The following is a 15,356-nucleotide window of genomic DNA, read 5'->3' on the forward strand; positions in this document are numbered from 1 at the left end:
GGGGAGGAGGGTCCTTAAATACGGCCCCCCTTGGCTCGTGCTCATTCCGGGAGCTCGGGCCGGGCCGCTGGGAGAGGCTGCGCCAAAGGTAATCCTCTCCCTCCCCGGCGCGCGCGCGCTCGCGCCTCCTCCCTGGGAAGGCAGAGCCGGGTGGAGCGTGCCCTCGGGCGAAGGCCCCCGGGGCGAGAGTCCTCCGCCTCCTCCGGGGCCGGGTCTCTCCAGGAGGCCCCCAGGCCCGTGGAGCAGGGGCCACAGTGGCCGTCGGGCGCGCGAGGGGCCTGGCTGTGCCGGCCGCCTCCTTCACGCACCCGGGGGCAGCAGAGGCGGCCCGATGTGGCCCCTGACTTGCCACTCGCCGACCGTGAGACCAAAAACGGGCCGTTTAACGTTTTCAGTCTCGCTTTCCTCATCTGTAAAGCGCACCCCTAACTGTCCCTTCGTCACGGGCGCTGCTGGAGCCTCTGGGAGGACGGGAGGGGCGACAGGAGCGGGCACAGGGCCGCAGGGCCGGGCGGCACGGGAGAGGCTTCCTGTGTCCCTGAGTCTGCGTGACGGCTCCGCGGCAAGGTGCCGTGTTAGCCCTGTTTCTCGGGAGAGGCCCGGGCCGGCCGTCCTTCGCGGAGCCCACGGCTCTGCGCGGGACGCTGGGGGCCAGCCCGGCCCCGCTCACCCACACCGCTCTCCTCCCACCTGGGCCGCCCGCCTGGGTGGCTGGTGGGGGGTGGCTAACCCTGGCTGTTGTCCCGGTTTGGCCATAGGAGGGGCCTTCCTGCGGGGCTGTATGGCTCAGGTCATGGTCAGGGGAGGGGCCTGGTCCTCAGGGCCAGGGAGTTCCACTGAGGGACCCCCAGCCTCCCGTCATCCTAGGGAGGGGCCCGCGGCCCGCCAAGGCTCAGAGCCATTTGCTGGAATTCGAGCAGGATCAACATCCTTAGCTGTATCTATCTATCTATGACATAATCATGTGTTATATGTATAGGGTGTTTTTGTTTTGCTTTTGCAAAATGGAAATATCCTTATGTTTTCCCTGATGTCAAAAGTTATGCCATGCCTGCAAGTGGTCCAGCACCTCTGCCAGGGGGCAGGGAACTAGTTGGTCCTGGCGGCTTCCCTGTAGAGAAGGGAAGGGAGACTTACTTTTTTTTCTCTTTGTTCCCATTTGTATCTTTTATAATTCTGTACCATGAGCATGTATTGCCTATTCAAAAATGTAACAAACCTTTAAAAAATACAAGTTCATTGCAAGAAATACAACGCCACAGCAGATGAAAGCAAAGATCACCAGTAACTCCACCGCACCAATGTTCCCATCACGGTGCGGGCTACCCTTCTGGTCCTTTCCTGCATGCGTGAGCACATGCACGTACACACCCACGCACACGCACACACGCACACACACACACACACACACACACACGTGTGCGCGCACGCGCGCGTGAGCGCGCCTAAATCCCGGCACCTGGGACACAGCTGGTGCAGACAGGGCCGTGAGAAACACGCCCAGTAGCTCGCTCCGGCTCGGCACGGGACGCTGCAGCAACCCGTGGCAGGCGCGCAGCACGCGTGCACTCCCGCTGCCTCCTCCTGACGGGCCTTGAGGGCGCTCCCAGCGTTTCCCTGTTACATACCCGCTGTCGTGACTTCTGCTCATGGAGGCTAAGGAACCCTGCGGTCACTACGAACTCCTGAGCGTGGTCCTTCTGTGTCACACACAAATATGCCGGAAACGCTTTTGCTAGACATCGCCAAGTTGCGCCCAGCAGGGCTGCCCCGATTCGCCAGTGCGGCTTCTTGCACTGGTGGCAGGACTCGCCTCCACGCTCGCACCTGGAACGCTGTGCCAAGTGCCCGGTGCTTTGGAGAAGGATGGTGGAGCCAGAAGGCTGTGCCGGGCTTCCTTTCACCAGCGTGGGTGTGGCGCCAGACCCATGTTCCTCCCCGTAATCTGGAGAGCGGCCGGCCGGGTGTGCAGGGCTCTGGGAGTGCTCGGCTGGGGCTGTCACCAGCTTTGCAAGCAGGAAGAGGCAGCAGAGCGGGACTGGAGGGGGGCCAGGAAGGGCCCTGCCCCAAGCACACTGCCAGGGAGCCACCAGCAGCTGGGGATGGCCTCACTGCCAGGAGCGTCACCCGCTCGGGGCCTATCGAGACGGCCGGAAGGGCCCAGATAGATGGCTGAGTCGGGGGGCTCATGAGAAGGCAAGAAGCCGGGAGGCTGCCGTCCCGGGGTCCAGCCTGGCTCTGGGGGTCCTCCCTTCCCAGGACACCAGGCAGTGGGGAGCAGTGGCCGGCAGCGAGTGCCCGGGTGCCCGCGACTGGGCTGGAGGCAGGGCGCAGCTCCGGCTGGGGGCGCGGGTCCTGTGCCCCCTGCCGCAAGGCGCTTTCTGTCCCTAGGCACCATGAGCAAGATCAGCGAGGCCGTGCAGCGGGCCCGGGCGGCCTTCGCCTCGGGCAGGACCCGCCCGCTGCAGTTCCGGGTGCAGCAGCTGGAGGCGCTGCGGCGCATGATCCAGGAGCGCCGGCAGGACATCGCGGGCGCGCTGGCCGCGGATCTCCACAAGGTGCCCCCGCAGGGCGGGCGGCCGCGCGTAGGGGGACAGCGGCCGGCGGGACCGCAGTGGGCGCGGCCGTCCCGCCTTGCGGCAGAGCGGGAGCGCGGCTGGGAAAGGCCAGAGAAGTGGGGCGCGCCCAGACCGCCGGCCGGCCGCGGATGGGGCGCAGCGCCCTCTCCTCCTGGGTCCCGCCGCGCCCCACCCCGCGCGCGCCCGGGCCGCCGGGCGCTCCCTGCAGCGCGAGCCCCGCCCCAGCTCTGCCCCGCTGCCCCGGCCCTCCTTCCTCGCCGCAGCCCCCGCAGGCCCACTCGGCCCCTGCCGCACGCGGCCTCCCCCCCAACTCCTGTCCTCACAGGGGCAGTCCCAGCCCTGCCCTGAGCACAGTCAGAGCCTCGGGTTCACAAAGACTCCCCATGCGCCCCACCCCACCGGCACCTGCTTCCCCCCTGCACCTTCCCCAGAGGAGAGACACAGTGCCCCTGCGGGTCTAGAGTGTTGGAGCCCATGCCCCCGCTGACTTGGCCCCGACCCCACCAATACCCCACCTCTTTCTCCTGCATTTTAAAAGAAATCTCCCAAGACTTCTCATCTTAAAACTAAACAAAACAAAATGCAAGACAATTGGCCAGGCATGGCGGCCTCACCCCTGTAATCCTAGCACTACAGGAGGCCGGGGTGCGGGGAGGATCCCTTCAGGAGTTTGAGACCAGCTGGGGCAACGCAGTGAGACTGGGTCTGCACAGAACATTTAAATCTTGGCCGGGCGTGCTGCTGCGCCCCTGTAGTCCCAGCTACTCAGGAGGCTGAGGCAGGAGGATCGCTTGAGCCCGGGACTTTGAAGTTACAGTGAGCTATGATGGCATCACTGAACTCCAGCCTGGGTGACAGAGCAAGACCCTGTCTCTAAAATATAAAAAAGAAAAGAAAAGAAAGCCCACTCATTGACTTTATAGCTTCCGTTAAGTTCCGGAAAGAGATGCATATCCGCTGTCCGCACCTCCTCTCTGCTCCCCCCTGAGCTCCCAGCAGCCCGCGGTCTCCTGCCCACTGCCTCCTCCCCGGGTTGAGGGTCCCCTGGCTTTCCTCCTAACTCTCTCGGGTAGCCTCTTCCCGTCCCCGCTTCTTCAAGGTGGTCCCAGGGCTGCCTCCTGGGTCCCAGGTTCGCTTTGGTCCACAAGCCTCCCCAGACAACCGCCTGCTCACCTGTGGCTCTCGCGTCGACGCCCCGCCCAGGCCTGGCTGTCAGTCGCCAGCCCTCTGCCCTGCCCGCCCTCAGGCACCTCCAACCCGGCTCACGCCGCCCTGCCTGGGCACCAGCCCGGCAGAAAGGGGCCCTGGCAGACCCATCGGCCCGAGGGCTCATCCTCAGCTCTGCCCCGCGCGGCGCCTCCGCTGGCTGCCCCCCGCCCTGGGCCTCCCTGGGCAGGTGAGCACCGGGGTCGCCCCGCTCTCGCCCGGCTGCAGAGCGAGTGGAACTCCTACTACGAGGAGGTGGTGTACGTCCTGGAGGAGATCGAGCACGTGATCGAGAAGCTCCCCGAGTGGGCCGCAGACGAGCCCGTGGAGAAGACCCCGCAGACCCAGCAGGACGAGGCCTACATCCACTCGGAGCCCCTGGGCGTGGTGCTCATCATCGGCACCTGGAACTACCCCTTCAACCTCACCATCCAGCCCGCGGTGGGCGCCATCGCCGCAGGTCCTGTGGGCTCCGGTCCCGGGGGCTGGGGGGTCCCCAGGGGCACCGTCCCCCATGGGAGGGGCTCGGGCCTGTGGGAAGGGGGCCGCGGTCAGGTGACAGCTGGTGGGTCTGTCCCGGGAGGCTGCAGGGACCAAACTACTGAGCCAGGCCTCCCAGTGCCCGACCCGCCAGGCGCAGGTGTCCAGCCCCGAGGACGAGGAGGGGCCTACCTCTCCCTGCCCGCGTGTGTGGGAGCAGCTGCTCCCCGAATCTGTGCCAGGCCGTCCTCACCAGAGGGGCCGGCGCTGCTCTCCCAGCCAGACCCCGAGAACTGCTCTCCCCTTTCTCCTCTCCTTCTCTCCTCCCAACATCTCAGCGACTCCAGGGACCAGGCGGGGCAGCGCTGGCCAGCACGTGCCCGTGTGTGTCTGCATGTGCTCCTGTGGCAGTGCTCACGTGCCGGCCTCCCTTCCGGGGACACAGACCGTGGAGGGGAGGCTCCAGGCTCAGTCTTGGGAGGGCAGAACCTTCGGCGGGGGTAGTCTGGGCGCAGGCCTGACTCCGAGTGCTCTGCAGGGAACGCGGTGGTCCTCAAGCCCTCGGAGCTGAGTGAGAACACGGCGAACCTGCTGGCCACCATCGTCCCTCAGTACCTGGACAAGGTAAGGCACCCTCTGGGCTCAAGGGACACTATGTGGGAGGCCAAGTCTTCAGGCCTTGAGAAATAGCGTATTCTTGGAGCAAAGGGCCAAGCCCTGGGCAGGGTGAGAACGGTCCCTAGCAGCTTCCCTCCCCACTGGGGCGACTAGAGCCCCTGAGCTGGGAGAGGGGGGTGTACTTGCCACTGGCCACCTGGGTGGGGTGCCAGGCTGTGGGGCGGTGGGGCTGCTGGTCTCGACCACTGTCCTCCCGGGCCTGCAGCAGCCAGAGGGGTCTGGTCTCTGCTGACCCGCCCCTGTCTGCTTGCCAAAGGATCTGTTCCCAGTCATCAACGGGGGTGTCCCTGAGACCACGGAGGTGCTCAAGGAGAGGTTCGACCACATCCTGTACACGGGCAGCACAGGGGTGGGGAAGATCGTCATGACGGCTGCTGCCAAGCACCTGACCCCCGTCACGCTGGAGCTGGGAGGAAAGAGCCCCTGCTACGTGGACAAGAACTGCGATCTGGACGTGGCCTGCCGGTGAGGGGCGCGGGCCTGCCCAGGCAGCGGCCGCTGCTCTGCCTGCCAGCGCGCGGACCACGCCTCAGGCTGCCGTCCCACTCTCAGTGGCACAGACGGCCCCTGCCTCACGGGGACCATGCGCACAGAAGAGGCACGGGGAGCCCGGGCAGCGTTCTGGAGGGGTCCAGGCAGAGCTCTGCCCACCGCGGGGCATCCCAGTGGCGTGGCGCTGCGAGCAGAGGCTGCAGGGAGAGCCACCGTGGGGCGTTCAGGACACGGAGACCTTTACTGGGCCCAGCCCTCTGCCAGGGCAGGGGTGATCTGAGATCTGGAGGACAGGACCGGGGGGCAGAGGGCCATCGCTGCTCAGGGGCTGCGGCAGGACTCCTACCTACACTTTCTAGCCCAAGCCAGAGCTCTGGCCACCCCATATCCCACATGTGCGGCCCCCAGAGGTGCGGGGGAAAGGGGGGCGAGTAGCAGGGACACCCGGCCCTGCTGGGCTCTAGGAGTGTGATCAGAGAGGCACAAAGGTCGCCCACCCTTAGCATCCTCTAGAAATTCCCCACCAGTCACCAGTGAGGCGAGGACGGCCATGCACACGGGCGGGGTGTCGGGTCTGCTCCAGTGTTTAGCAGTGAGTGGGCCACTTAGGCGGACTCGCTGGTGGCAGAGTCACAGCCTGTGGCTTCTGCTGACCCGAGAGCTCCCCTCCAGGACTAAGGCCACTGCACCTGGCCCTGAGTGCACGGAGTGAGATGTGTGTTCTCAGGGCACTCCCTGAGCCTTCCGGACTCAGTCCGGTCTGGAATTTTCACAGACGTGTCGCCTGGGGAAAATTCATGAACAGCGGCCAGACCTGCGTGGCCCCCGACTACATCCTCTGTGACCCCTCGATCCAGAACCAGATCGTGGAGAAGCTCAAAAAGTCACTGAAAGTGAGTGTGGGCCCGAGGGTGGGGAGGCGGGGCGAGGAGCCGCGCGGCACCGGCTGGGCGTGACTGGGTTCTAGGGCTTCCGGAAACGCGGTGTTTCTTTCCTTCTGAGCATAAAAGTAGTGCACATTCACCGTAGGTAATTTGGAAAAGATTAGAAAGCATGAAGAAGAAGAGAAAAGGTCTACCCAGAACCCCGCCACCCAGACAGTCACTGCTGACACGCACCCGTGTGGCCTTTGGCCGTGACAAGTGTCCGCGTCCTTACCCGGAGCCCCCGCCTCTCCTCCACAGGAGTTCTACGGGGAAGATGCCAGGAAGTCCCGGGACTACGGAAGAATCATCAACGCCCGGCACTTCCAGCGTGTGATGGCCCTGATAGAGGGCCAGAAGGTGGCCCTCGGGGGCACCGGGGACGCTGCCTCCCGCTACATAGGTGCGTGCCCCCACAGAGAGCGCCACCCGCCGCCCCGCCTGCCGGGTCCCCTCAGGTTTGCAGCGAGTGGGCAGGCGCACTCGACACCGGCCGCAGCCGCGTGGGGACACAGGTGGCTCCCGCAGAGCCTGGGCCTTCAGGGGCGGCGAGCACGGCTCCAGGAAGCCCCTCTCCCCACAACGCCCAGAGACACGGGGGCTCCGGCTTCCGCCCCTCCCCTGCAGCAGCGGCGGGAGGTGGGACAGCAGAGGCCACGGGGCCCCAGGTGTGCTGAGTGTGAGGGCCGGCGGCGCCCCGGGCAGGCGGGTCACCGGACGGGCCCGTGGGGCCCCGGATCTGTCGAGGAGACAGAAGAGCTCTGGCAGGGGCTCGGGTGGTCGGCAGGTGCCGCGCCTGGCCCCTGGAGGCAGACCTTGGTCCCCCGGTACGGTCAGTCGCAGCCGTCCCCTGTGGCATGCCAGGACGGAGCGGGGACGCGGCGGGGCCCTGGGAAGAGCTCCCGGCCCCCGGCCGGCCAGGACGGACGCCGGGCGGCGGCTGCGTGTGGAGGGGGGCCAGGCAGGGGTGCAGGCGCCCACCCTCGCCGGCGGCCGGCCGGGCTCTCCGTGCGCTGACCCCGCTCGCGTGCTGCCGCAGCCCCCACCATCCTCACGGACGTGGACCCACGGGCCCCGGTGATGCAGGAGGAGATCTTCGGGCCCGTGCTGCCCATCGTGTGCGTGCGCGGCCTGGAGGAGGCCGTGCAGTTCATCAACCAGCGAGAGAAGCCCCTGGCTCTCTACGTGTTCTCCGACAGCGACCAGGTGGGCCTGGGCGCCGCCCCCCAGGACCCGGGGCCCGGGACCCGAGCTCAAACCTGCGTTCCGCGCTCGCCGGCGGGGTGGCCTCGGGCGAGCCACCGAACCTTCCCGAGCCGCTCTCCCGCGTCTGAGCCGGGGCTCCTCCCGCGCGGCGGGGCGGTCGCCGCCGTCCTGTGTTCCTCGCGTGGAGCTGGGGACCGCGACCTGCGGGGGGGCGGGAGACAGCGCCGGGCGCCGCCTCCACCGGCGTGTCCTTGCGGCTCCAGGCCTCGCCCAGAAGGGGCGGGAGGGTGGCCTGGGGCGTCCTGGGTAGGAGACTGAGGCCAGCGGCTGGGGCTCCGCACAGGTGATTAAGAAGATGATCGCAGAGACGTCCAGCGGTGGGGTGACGGCCAATGACGTCATCGCGCACATCACCGTGCACACTCTGCCCTTCGGGGGCGTGGGTGAGTCTGGGCCGCCCGCCCTGCCTGCCCCTCGCGGGCCCCAGGGGCTGGGCACGCTCCCGCAGGGGGTTCGGGAGGGGAGAGGCCGAGCCGCGGGCCTCAGGCTCCCACTAACGTCTCCTGTCCGGGCCTCTGGCCTCCGCCTGCACGTGCGTCAGCCACATGCGACCCCGGAGCCTAGAGGCTCCCAGAGGTCACCTCGTGGGAGTCACGAGGTGGGAAATGGGTCAGCCGGCCCATTTCACGGAGGAGGTCAAACAGCCATCCCGTGGCCTGGCTGGGGTTAGACTCTCTCAGGCACTCTCTGTTGTCCCTGGTGTGGGCACCTTGGGGGACACTCCAGGGATCTGCCACCCCCAGGAGGCTCAGAAAAGGGGCGTGAGGGATGGAGGCCCAACCTGGAGGTGGGTGCTGGGGCTCCAGGGTACACCCAGATAGGGCGGGGAGGGAGGCCTGAGGGCAGGACACCCAGGCCTGAGCCGGCTGCACCCACAGGGCACAGTGGCATGGGGTCCTACCACGGCAAGAAGAGCTTCGAGACCTTCTCTCACCGCCGCTCTTGCCTGGTGAGGTCCCTGCTGAATGAGGAGGTCCTCAAAGCCAGATACCCCCCGGGCCAGGCCAAGGTGAGGGAGAAGGGTCTGTGGGGAGACGGGGCTGCCCGGGGCCGGGCCTGGCCGGGCCAGGCCGGGGCCTCACCGCCCGCCCCTCGTCCTTGCTCACAGGCGACCTGGCGCTGAGGGGGGGGGGCTGCTGCGCCTGGACCCTGGGCTGCGCTCCCCCAGAGTGCAGGGCCCCGGCTGCTCTCGGCCCTCGGAGACCTGCTCCTGCAGCTCCCCGCCCCGCCCTCCCCTGCTGACCGGGCGCACTCCGACTCCAGGGGACCGGCGCCACCTCTTCAAGTCCCCCTCCCCCCCCCTTGCTGGACACACAGAGACCAATAAAGATTTCTGACTCAGCGACACGTGCTCACGGGGCTTCTTTCCTGCACGTTCCCCACCCCGCCCGTCCCACTGCCCCATGCAGCTGGGTCCTGGTGACGCACCCAGAGCCTCTCCCCGGCCCACAGGGCCTGGTGCCAGGAGCCCATGGCGTCGGACGTTCGCCTTAGACTCTGGGCCGGGGGTCTCAGCCTCGCTGATAAAGCGGCTCGGAAACAGGAGACCGACGCGCTCTTCTCCACTGGGTTTGGCCTCCAGAGCAGGAGTCCCTCCGGGGTAGGTGCAGAATGCTGCGGGGGAGGACGGGAAGCGGGTCAGCGCCAGGTCAGCGCCAGGACTCTCGCCCCCCCGACAGCTTTGCGTTATTAAGTTAGGCGGCAGCCCGCCAGGGGCCACCTCGGGGACCTGAGCGGCAAGGACGGGCTCAGGGAGGGACGTCTGAAGCAGGGAGAGGGTCCCAGGGGCTGTCAGAGCAGGCACCAAGCAGCAGCTCAGCCTGGGCCAGGCAGGGGGCGACCTGCGGGGCCGGACCTGCCTGCTGCGACCTCCGCGCAAAGGCCACTGTGCCTGAGCTTGCTCTGCGCTCGCACGGAGCCCCAGGCGCCAGCGGGGGCCAGGCCGTCTGAGGCCTCACCCAGTCCTGCCCTGTCTCTGCGCCAGCCCTCAGGGGAGCAGCCCTGCGGGACACACGTGGAGGTGTGGGCTGCAGCCACCAGGGCTGCCCGGCACGTGCACAGCCCCTGGCCGCACGCGCTCACACATCCTGATAGAGAAAGAAAAATTCCACTAAGCAAACCCTCCCCATGAACAGCCCCTGTGCAAGTACTAAACTGCTGCCGCTCTTGCTTCTGTGAGTTGCTAGCAGCAACTTCTGCCCTGGTGAGATAAGGCAGGAAGAAAGTCCACAGAAACCCTACACCCCCTGCCCCGCTAGAGATAACCACATTGTAACTGCGCCCTGCACCCTCCCTAAAAAGAAATGTCCAAAAGACTGCTACACTCTCTGTTCAGGGCTCAGAATTTGGTAGCAAGCCCCGTCTGAGCCGGCCGGCGTAAATGAACCTGGTTCCTCCACCCTTTTAGCGCCATTCGGTTTGTTCTTGGTCAGCTCTGCTGTGACGACACACCCCCAGGGCAGCCTCATGCGGGGACGATCCCCACTCCAGCCTGGCATGAGCCAGGAGGCCCCGGGAGTACCGCCGAGTCCTTGCCCTGGAGTGCTCAGCGGTGGGGGAGGGGGGGCGCAGGGCCTCGGGCTCTGCCCTCATGTCACCAGTTGCCCGGGTTCCTGCCAGGTCTCTGCTCACCTTCCCTCACTTGCTTACTGTTCACTGCATTTGCCCTTTGGCCCCCTGAGACGTGCACCCCCAGGCCAGGAGGCCAGTGTTCCTTCCTCCCACCCCTCCTCGCTGCCCTGTGACTGCAAACACCGTGTTCTCCACTGGGAGGGTGGGGAGTGGGGACCTGGCCTGCTGGTCTCTCAGGCCACACACCTGCGGGGCAAAAGGCAGCTGTGATGTCCCTGAGGCTCCCCTAGCCCCTCCTCGCCAGCTCCCTCCCTCCCTCTCTGCCTGCACCGGTACCTCCCCCGCCCACGGGGTCTCAGGGGGCGCCTCCCAGGTGCAGGCCCTGGACCCCCAGAAATGCCTGGGGCTCAGTCCCCGCCCTGAGGTCAGGCACTCCCAGTCCTGCGGGCAGAGGGAGGGGCAGAGCCAGCTGGCAAAGCCCAGGGGAGCGACAGGGAGACCCCCGACAATACCCGCCAAGTGCCAGGGCTCCCAAAGCCCAGAAGATGGTGGGGCGTTTCCATCTGGGGAAAAGTTTACCAGAAATAAAAATGAGCCTTATTGAGCAATAAAAATAAATGTGCTATCCAGCCAGGAAAAGCCATGGGGGAATCTTAAATGCACATCGCTGAGGGAAAGAAGCCAGTCAGCAAAGGCTACACGCTGTGCGATTCCAACCCTGTGACGCTCTGGAAAAGGCGACGCTATGGAGACCTGAGGAAGATCAGTGGTTGCCAAAGGGGGTCAGGGGAGGGAGGGAGGAATGGGGGCGCTCAGAGGAATTTTAGAGCAGAGAAACTTTTCTGTAGGGTACTGGGATCCCTGCCCTGCAGCCTGTAACCCCAGCTCTCTGGGAGGCCGAGGCGGGAGGATTGCTCGATGCCAGGAGGCCCGGGCTGCAGTGAGCTCTGGTCAGGCCACTGCACTCCAGCCTGGGCAACAGGGTAAGACCCGTGGAATGCACAACACCAGGAGTAACCCTAGTGTAAACTGTGGGCTTTAGTTCCTGATAATGTGTCCATATTGGTCATCAGTGGTGACAAATGTACCGTCTTCATGCAAAATTTTAATATCAGGGGACAATAACTGGCAGGGAGCTGGGGGTGGAGGAAGCTGGTAGCTGCAAACTCTATGCTTTCTGTGCAATTTTTCCGGAAACCTAAAACTTCTTGAAGGCCGGGCGCGGTGGCTCACGCCTATAGTCCTAGCACTCTGGGAGGCCGAGGCGGGAGGATCGCTTGAGCTCAGGAGTTGGACAGGCCGCGCCCCAGCTCAGTGCTCAGTCGGCAGCAACACACTCTCCTTTCTCTACTGCCTTTGTGGGGAGGTTTCTCTGGGTTGGGAGGTTTTGTTTTTGATTATATTTTCCCAACACTGCTCTCTGGTTAAAATGTTAAGATGACCTCCCCTTGTGTCTGGAATAGCTCCTCAGGCCCACGGCCGCCCTGCAAGGCGCCGTGTGCCCCAGGCCCTGCCTCGCTCTGACCTCGGCCAGCGCCTCTCTAGCTCAACCCCACGGCCGCCTGCGAGCCTTGCCCTTCCTCAGGGTGTGGGCATCTTTCACGCTGGACCCTTCTCCCCACCCCTGTCCTGAGACTCTCCTTTCCCGCTCCCCCTCTCGCACGGGCCTGTTTCCTCTGACAGGCAGCTCTGACCCCTCGCGGCCTTGTTCGTTTCTCTGCTTATGGCCATCGCTCCCCACTCACAGGCAGGCGCTGGCCTCTGTCCGTCGTCGTCACTCTGTATGCCCGGAGCCTAGAGCAGCACACAGTAGGTGCTCTGTGAATATTTGTTGAGTAAATGAATCAATGAATGAGTTTAGATGACATCGTTGGCATTTTGTTGCTCCGAACCTGCCCCCAACAATGCCATCATCTTGTCTGAAATTACCTTACTTCAGAGGACGGCAAGCCCTTCGAAATGATAGAACAACCCAGAAGTTTCAGGCTGTGCTAACAACAAGCAAAGTCCCGATGGAAGCGGTTGTCCTCGCCCAGCAGGCACTGCTCTGATAAACGGCCGCTGACCCAGCCAGAGGTGGGAGGAAGAAGAAAGCCGTGGCCGGCACCCACTGCCTTCTTTCCCTCCCTCACACCCCAGCGCCTACGCAGTAAGGGTGTGAGTCCATTTATAGATTGGGAAACTGAGGTCCGGGAAGCAGTGTCACCTGGCCAGGATCTCCTGGTGCCAGTCACGGCCACCATGGCTCTGGAGCACCTGCTGCTCCCTGACATCACAGAGCCACTCAGAACCTCTGCACGAGGAGCTGCTGAAAGGGCCGGACCGAGGAGGAGGCGCGGGGAAGAGAGGCTCAGAGCGCACAGGGACACAGTCTGCGTTTCCCAGACTGAAGGATTCGAGCAGTGGATGCAGATCAAAAGCAGCTCCTCCTCCTTCTCATCCCCTCTCTTCATCCTCTCCCATCTTCCTCTTCTATTTGTTGTTATTTTGACACAATTTACAATATAACCTATTTTATTCATAATGCCCCAAATATGGCCTTTTCTGAACTAATCCTGTTTCCAAACTAGATCTAAACTCAAAAGAAAACAACGATTAAAAAAAAAACACTTGGTCTATCCCCAATACCATGACTTAATCTACTGCTTTTTCTTTCCATTACATGGATTGAAGAATGGGCTAGAAAAAAATATTTGCACAATTATGATTCAACTTTTCCAAACATTTGCTATTGTCCAAAACATAAAATGGTCAAGGATGGTCACAACTCCTGTGCTACCAAGGTGACATTCCCAGGTTGGGCGTCGCAATCCACGTCCCCCTGAACACAGTGCATAGAGACCCCAAAGACCACAACCTTGGCGACTCATTCAGTTCCATTGTTCTGTTGCTTCTGGAGTTTAGATTCTCAGATTTTTAAGAAAATTGCTATAATCACAGTCTCTTCCAAGTTATTGACTGAGAAGCACAATCTTAATCCATAGAAGACTTCCGCTGCCTTTCCACTTGCCGACACCTTTGCGTCCCGCGGCTGCTGTGGAGCCGAGGGAAGGTCGGTCCACTCACGTGTTCCTCCCAGGGCGCTGACTGAGCGGGCTGCGCCAGGCGCTGGGGCCGGTGGGGAAGCAGACAGGGGCTGCAGCTCCGGGGGCGGCCCCGCCTGCCCAGCGGGCTAGGCCAGCGGCGGCGCTGCAGTCATCAGCTGGGCTGGGAACGGGGTGGTGACGCAGCAGGACGCAGGGCGCTCGGCGACACAGAGTAAGCCTCAGGGAGGAGCTAAGAGAGGCGCCGCCGCCTGGGCAGGTTCGCCAGAGCAGGGAGGGAGAGCTGGGCACCACCCCGCGGCCGGCCGGGCCACAGCCACAAAGCCGAGAGGGGGCAGGCCACGTGCAGAAGTGGTTATTTGTTGAGCAGCAAACGTGCCTGCTGCACCACAGCAAAGCCGGACAGTAGCGCACGAGTAAGCAGACGTGAGAAATACCCGCGGCGAAGTGCCGCGCGGGGGCAAGCAGCCACGGGCACTGAGAGAGGCCCAGCCGAGGAGCTGACGGAAAGCTGGGTCGTGCTCCCCTTGTCATGGGCCCCTGTGCTCCAACCTTGACCTGCAGTGACCTTTGTCCCCTCCGGAGACACTGCCACCCAGGCATCCCCACACCCACTGCCTGGAATGCGGCCCCTGCCCCCAGAGCCCGCACGGTCACTGCCAGGACTCCTCTGGGGTCCCTGCCCACCTCAGGGCTCCCAGCCGTGGCCGCTCCCTCGTCTGCAAGGTTGGTGTTGAGCTAGCAGCAAGCCCAGCTTCAGAAAGGTTAGACGGCTGGCCGGGCGCGGGGGCTCACGCCTGTCATCCCAGCACTCTGGGAGGCCGAGGCGAGTGGATCATTTGAGCTCAGGAGTTCGAGACCAGCCTGAGCAAGGGCGAGACCCCATCTCTACCAAAAATAGAAAGAAGTTAATTGGACAGCTAAAAATATACAGAAAAAATGAGCCGGGCATGGTGGCGCATGCTTGCAGTCCCAGCTACTCGGGAGGCTGAGGCAGGAGGATCGCCTGAGCCAGGAGTGTGAGGGTGCTGTGAGCTAGGCTGACGCCACGGCATTGCAGCCCAGGCTAGAGTGAGGCTCTGTCTCAAAAAAAAAAAAAAGAAAAAGAAAAAAAAGAAGAAGAAGAAGAAAGAAAAGAAAAGAGAGGTTAGACGCTGAGGAAACCCACCACCCACACTCCAGACATCTGCACGGGGCAGACGCCAGGCTCGGGCTCTGCTCTGCTCTCCATGGGCCAGCACTGCCCTCAGGTGACAGCAGGCTGGCCTCTTCTCTGGGTTCCCTTCTTTCTCTTGAGTCACCTTGACCAGCGAGGGTGACCAACTGGATGTGGCAAGCGTGGCAGACCTTGTTGTCACCTATGCCAAATCAATCCATCTCCTCCCGGATGAAATTCAGTCTTGAGAATTTCTCAACAATGGGTGGTGCCCAGGGCCCTGCATCCTGGGATGGAGCCTGGGCATTGAGACCTGTTAATATGCTCCACGGGGCTCTGAGCCCCTGCTGGGGCTGCGACCTCTGGCATGAGACAACCATGACACAGGCTTTCCCAGCCAGCCTCTGCTGAGGGGAGGCTGTGACCCAGCTGTGGGCAGTTGGCCAGAGGGGAGTCTACTGGGGATTTGGGAAAGGCTCCTTCCCCAATGGTCCTAGTCTATTCAGGCTACTAGAACGAAAGGGCATAAACTGGGTGATTTATAAACAACAGAAACTTATTTCCCATGGTTCTGGAGATTGGGAAGTCCAAGATCAAGGCACTAGCAGATTTCAGGTGTGGTGACAGTCTGCTTTCTGGCTTATAGACAGAGACTTCTCACTGTGTCTCACATGGTGGAAGGGATGAGGAGTCTCTCTTGGGTCATTATTTTTAATGTATTATTTATTTATTTATAGAGACAGGGTCTTGCTCTGTCACCCAGGCTGGAGTATAGTGACTGGATCATAGCTCACTGTAACCTTGAACTTCTAGGCTCAAGTGATCCTCCTGAGTCCCAGCCTTCTGAGTAGCTGGGACTACAGGCGTGCACTGTCTCACCTGGATAATTTTTAAATTTTTTTTAGAGACAGGGTCTTGCTATGTTATCCTGGCTGGTCTTAAACTCTTGGTCTCAAGTGAC

General features: G+C 63.2%; 1 protein-coding gene and 1 long non-coding RNA gene across 3 annotated transcripts; one reads left to right on the forward strand and one right to left on the reverse strand.

Moving 5' to 3' along the window:
• ALDH3A1 (aldehyde dehydrogenase 3 family member A1) lies at nucleotides 1-8,967 on the forward strand. 2 transcript variants are annotated; one of them, XM_075994035.1, is made up of 11 exons: nucleotides 1-88; nucleotides 2,392-2,558; nucleotides 4,014-4,245; nucleotides 4,804-4,889; nucleotides 5,200-5,408; nucleotides 6,211-6,328; nucleotides 6,620-6,761; nucleotides 7,398-7,564; nucleotides 7,908-8,007; nucleotides 8,503-8,633; nucleotides 8,733-8,967. In XM_075994035.1, exons 2-11 carry the CDS (start codon nucleotides 2,397-2,399, stop codon nucleotides 8,745-8,747), a joined length of 1,362 nt encoding a protein of 453 aa, XP_075850150.1. In that variant the 5' UTR covers nucleotides 1-88; nucleotides 2,392-2,396; the 3' UTR covers nucleotides 8,748-8,967. The 2 variants fall into 2 exon arrangements, with proteins under 2 accessions (XP_075850150.1, XP_075850151.1); XM_075994036.1 differs by lacking the exon at nucleotides 1-88 and having other exon boundaries at nucleotides 2,390-2,558.
• Nucleotides 8,968-8,970: 3 nt separating this feature from the next.
• LOC142861900 (uncharacterized) lies at nucleotides 8,971-13,449 on the reverse strand. The gene is made up of 2 exons (XR_012913002.1): nucleotides 12,125-13,449; nucleotides 8,971-9,238 (listed from the first exon to the last, which is right to left on the reverse strand). It is a non-coding gene; the product is annotated as an uncharacterized LOC142861900 (long non-coding RNA).
• Nucleotides 13,450-15,356: the final 1,907 nt, after the last annotated feature.

This window comes from Microcebus murinus, chromosome 18 (assembly GCF_040939455.1).
Source record: "Microcebus murinus isolate Inina chromosome 18, M.murinus_Inina_mat1.0, whole genome shotgun sequence".
In the NCBI taxonomy this organism is placed as follows: domain Eukaryota; kingdom Metazoa; phylum Chordata; class Mammalia; order Primates; family Cheirogaleidae; genus Microcebus; species Microcebus murinus.

Excerpts from the sequence above, each read along its gene's own strand:
- ALDH3A1 (XM_075994035.1), top strand. The coding sequence starts at position 2,397 with ATGAGCAAGATCAGCGAGGCCGTGCAGCGGGCCCGGGCGGCCTTCGCC. Across the intron at positions 4,890-5,199 it reads TCCCTCAGTACCTGGACAAG|GATCTGTTCCCAGTCATCAA; the intron begins GTAAGGCACCCT and ends TGCTTGCCAAAG. Across the intron at positions 6,762-7,397 it reads CGCTGCCTCCCGCTACATAG|CCCCCACCATCCTCACGGAC; the intron begins GTGCGTGCCCCC and ends GTGCTGCCGCAG.